General features: G+C 32.4%; 1 protein-coding gene across 1 annotated transcript in view; it reads left to right on the top strand.

The window, feature by feature from the left end:
- Positions 1 to 1,343: 1,343 nt before the first annotated feature.
- Positions 1,344 to 5,058, top strand: part of HELRODRAFT_163095 (hypothetical protein) — a gene marked incomplete at both ends in the record, with an annotated part of 8,840 nt that continues 5,125 nt past the window's right edge. Inside the window, 3 exons of the mRNA XM_009027070.1 lie at positions 1,344 to 1,503; positions 2,413 to 2,763; positions 4,698 to 4,719. Coding sequence (XP_009025318.1) covers positions 1,344 to 1,503; positions 2,413 to 2,763; positions 4,698 to 4,719 — 533 coding nt within the window. The remainder of the gene's footprint in view (positions 1,504 to 2,412; positions 2,764 to 4,697; positions 4,720 to 5,058) is intronic.

Raw genomic sequence — 5,058 nt, 5'->3', positions numbered from 1 at the left:
AGTTGTTGGGCAAAAAGTGGATTTAAGTTTAAAGAGCAGTAATAATAAAAATGTTGAAATAATTGTTGAGAAGCTGCTATTGCTTTGAAAAAAAGGTAAGTGTTGCTTGAGATTGTTGCAGTTGTTGATGTTGTTTTAAATGTTGATGTTGCTGTTGTTGTTGTTGTTGACGATGATGATGATGATTTATAAGATGGTACGAGTGTCGTTGGTGATGATTATGATTGTTACGGTGATGATGATGATTAATATAAAATAATTTAATTTAAAATAAACGATGATTATAAGAACGATCTCTCTCTCTCTCTCTCTCTCTCTCTCTCTCTCTCTCTCTCCCTCTCTTTCACTCTTCTTTTTCTTCTCTCTCTCTTCTCTTTTTATCTCTAGAATGTATACAAAACAAGTGAAACATAACACAATATCTTATGTATGTGTGTTTGTATGTGTGTTTGTTCGTCTGCTTGTATGCGTGAAGGCGTGTGTATGTATATATGTATGTGTTTGTACACTCGTATGTGCTTGTGTATATGTATGTATATTGGTATGTATACAAAGTTTCAGACAATGAGAGAAGATTATTTTTTATTTGTACATGATTCATTGCACAGCAGTTTAGCATTTTTTTGTGTGCGTACACACACACACACACACACACACACAAACAAACACACACACCACACACACACACACACACACACAACGTATATACATTCATACATAATTACACACAAATGTAACATCTGAATGAAAGATTGAACAAGAAATGAGTTAATGAGTGATGGAAGGGGAATGTACGGATGAATGAATGATTGATTGACTGATTGAAAAAATGTGTTAACCGGGGTTTGGAAAAATGGATGGATGGGTGAATGAGTGAACAAACGAACGAACGAACGAAAGAACGAACGAACGAACGAACGGATGGATGCATGGATGGATGGATGAATTGGATATTTGTATGGTTGCAGAGGCGAACAAATGAATTGAACGAATAGATGGACGAATGAGTGAATGATAAAAAGAGCAAATAAGCAACACTAACAAAATAATTGTAACTAATAAACCAACAACCAACACCAAGTAATCACATGCACACACACATACATACATGCACACACACATACATACAAACAAACATACATTCTTACAGCAATATTTTTTGTTTAATAATACATAACATTTTTTTTAATGTTCTAGTTTACATCTCAAGTATGTAACCCCGCCATCGTCATCATCATCATCATCATCATCATCATCGTCGTCGTCGTCGTCATCATCATCATCATCATTTTTTGAATAATACCAATAAAAAAAATAATAATAATAACATCAACAGTAAGAACATGAACGGTTTTCATGACGATTTGGAGTCTTTGGTCACTCCGGAAATAACAAAACCCTTGACTATAGTTGCAATCGAAAGCGAAAGCGGAACCGGAAGTGAATCTACGAATTTGGAATTCCAGTGCTCCGTGCTGGCTGAAATAAATGCCGGAAAATTAAGTAGGCCCACCATCGATTGTTATTATTATTATTTAATATTATTATTATTTATTATTATTATTATTATCATCATCGTCATCATTAAAGTATGATGCTATAGTGTTATGTTGCTGCTTATGTTGCTTATGTTGATTAATGTACCATTCTTCTATCGAAGTATTATTTTTTTGACCTGTTCATTCGTTCATTCTTTCGTTCGTTTGTTCATCCATCCATTCATATATTTGTTTCTCCATTTATTTTTTCATTCATTCACTCATTCATTCATTCATCTACCTATTAATTCATCTATTAATTTATTCATTCATTTAAGGTTGTACATGGCTTAAAGATGGACTCGCTATCAATTTTGATGATGATGGCAAGTTAACAACAATAGTAGTAGTAGTATTAGTAGTAGTAGTAGTATAGTAGTAGTAGTAGTAGTAGTAGTAGTAGTAGTAGTAGTAGTAGTAGTAGTAGTAGTAGTAGTAGTAGTAGCAGTAGTAGTAGTAGCAGCAGCAGTAGCAATAGTAGTTGTAGTAGTAGTAGTAGCAGTAGTAGTAGTAGCAGTAGTAGTAGTAGCAGCAGCAGCAGCAGTAGTAGTAGTAGTAGTAGTAGCAGCAGCAGTAGTAGTACTAGTATTGCTATTAATACTACAACAAATAATAATGAAATGTAAATTTTTACAATGTTTGCTGCGTTAACAATACATGAAAAAAAACTAAACACTGTAATACGATTTTTGTAATCTTTTGCTGTCAGATTACAAAAATTACAATGTTTACAAATCATATCCTGTAAAATTGTAATGTAGTAATGCCAGTAATTTGCTAAAGTTTGTAAAAATTTACTGCTTGCCTCTGACATCTGTTGAAAAATAAATTTTTTTTTTTTTTTTGAGAATATTTTTTTCATATTCACGCGCAGTAAGATTCAGTCAGACATTGGTGAATGACATCGACAACAACATCAACAACAACATTAACAAAAACAACAACATCAACAACAACAACATCAACAACAACATCAACAGCAACAGCGATTATCATTTCGACAATTTTGATGACCAACAACATCAACAACAACAACAACAACAACAACAACATCAACATCAACAACAACATCAACAACGTCAACAACATCAACAACAACAACGATACTACAAAGCCGTTCTGAACCTGAAAAATGTTTCACTATCAGACGCTGGTCTGTATGAAATTGTCGTTGCCAGTAAACACAAGAAGACCGCGAAATCTGCTGTCAAACTTAATTTTGGCGGTAAGTACATATTGTTATTATCATTGTTATTAATGCTGTTTCTGCTGCTGCTGCTGAAGTTGCAGCAGCTGCTGCTGATGTTGTGGATTTTGTTGTTAGCGTTATCAGTTGCCATAACTTAGTTTCAAAACAATCGAAAGCAGTAACAGTACAGCAACACACATGCCCACACATTCACACAAACACACACATAAACACACACACACACACATACACACATAAATACACACACACATATACTCAAACACATTTTCATATATACACATATACACCGTAAAAGTTATTTCGAACTTCAGTCTCATTTTTTGTTAGTTTCAGTTTCTCTGATTTTTCATGTCTTTGTTTATTTTCATTATTTCTTTGTTTTATTATATCTTTGTTTATTTTTATTATTTTTTTTATTATATCTTTGATAATTTTTTTTTTTTTATAACTTAACTCATGCAAATGCTGGTGCTGTGGTATGTAGACAGCCTGGATTAATGTATGTTTGTTTGGGTGTGTATGTGTAAGTACTTGTGTGTGTGTGTGTGTGTGTGTGTGTGTGTATGTATTTGTGTGTGTAGGTGTGTATGTATTTGTATGTGTATGTGTGCGTGTGTGTCTTTGGAATTTTTCAGTTTTTTTCTTCAAATATTTTCTCTTCAGTATTTTAAGTTCGATGTTTTTTCATACCACTATACATAGATGCATAAAAAATTTTGAAGCGAGTAAAAGAGAGAGAGACAGAGAGAGACAGAGAGAGGAAAAAGAGAGACAACAGATACTACAGACATACGGACAGACATAGAAAGACAGTGTAAAAAAAGACAATAAATGAGAGAGAGAAAGAAAGAAAGAGAAATAGGAGAAGAGAAACAAAGAGAGAGCAAGATAAATGGAGAAAGAGAGAGAGAGAAAACTCATTAATAAATATTCTTGAAAGGGGTGGGCAAACTACGACCCTTGTTCCTCGGTTCGAAAAATTTGCTATTCCATTACATATGCGGCCCTTCAAAGGTAAAGTAGTAACTCCATGCGGCCCTCACAGCAAAAAGTTTGCCCACCCCTGGCCTGGGACAGATACAAAGTAATTATTATTATTATTATTATTGTAATTATTATTATTACGGTTATTTTTTAATTACCTTTTAATTAAAAAGGCCCAGAGGCATTTCTTTCTAAAATTAAATCTGAAAAAAATTTGAAAGGATAATAAAAATGATAATTATACCAGCAGTAACGATGATTAATGTTTTGAATTTTGCCATATTAATATCGATTCTCCGTACCTATACTTATCAAATTGTGATTGTAATTAGAATTGTTGTTGTTGTAGTTATTGTTGTAGTTGTAGTAGTAGTAGTAGTAGTTGTTGTTGTTGTTGTAGTAGTTGTTGCTGTTGTTATTGTAGTAGTAGTAGTAGTTGTTGTTGTTGCGTTGCGGTAATTGTGCAGTTTGCAATGAAAAAGTTAATTCCCGGGTACTTGAAATTCTTAACAGTTGATGTATCGTTCTAATTATCATCATCATTATCTTCCTCATCGTCGTCATCTTCTTCATCTTCATCCTCATCATCTTCTTCTTTTTCTTCTTTTTCTCTTTCTTCTTCTTCTTCTTCTTCTTCTTCTTCTTTTCATCTACACCACAATCATCATCTTCTTCTTCTTTATCATCTTCATCTCATTCGTTTTCATGATTATCATCATCAATAGCATCATCATCATCATCGTCGTCATCTTCTTCATCCTCATTATTGTAGCAATGGGTCAATCACAGGTTATGAAAATTATGATATGACAACACGCATTTTGACTTCATAATTCTGACGTTGATGTTATTGTTGATATTATTATTATCATTATTATTATTATTATTATCATTATCATGATTATTATTATTATTATTATTATTATTATTATTCATAATAAAAACAATAAATAATTTTTTTCCAGATCCTGAAAGCAGTAAGCCGAAGTTAGTAGCTTATTCGTTATTCAATTTTAATTACTCCACATTACTCGAACTTAAAATATTTCATAGTTGTTTAATTCTGAAAGAAAGGAAGAGAGAGAGAAAAAGAGAAAGAGAGAGAGAGAGAGAGAAAGAAAGAAAGAGAGATATATAAGTTGACAGAGAGACAGATAGAAAGAGAGAGAAAGAAAGAGAGAGAGAGAGGAGTTTGTACATTTCAATTAAAAATATCATTTCAGAGATGTTTAATATTTCAATCATCTTTATCAAATTATGAAATAAACAAAAATAGAGAAAGAGAGAGAGATTGAGAGAAAGAGAGAGAGAGAGAGAGAGAGAGAA

The sequence above is a fragment of the Helobdella robusta genome, assembly GCF_000326865.2.
Source record: "Helobdella robusta unplaced genomic scaffold HELROscaffold_5, whole genome shotgun sequence".
NCBI classification, from domain to species: Eukaryota; Metazoa; Annelida; class Clitellata; order Rhynchobdellida; family Glossiphoniidae; genus Helobdella; species Helobdella robusta.
This window is presented reverse-complemented; position numbering and strand designations above follow the sequence as displayed.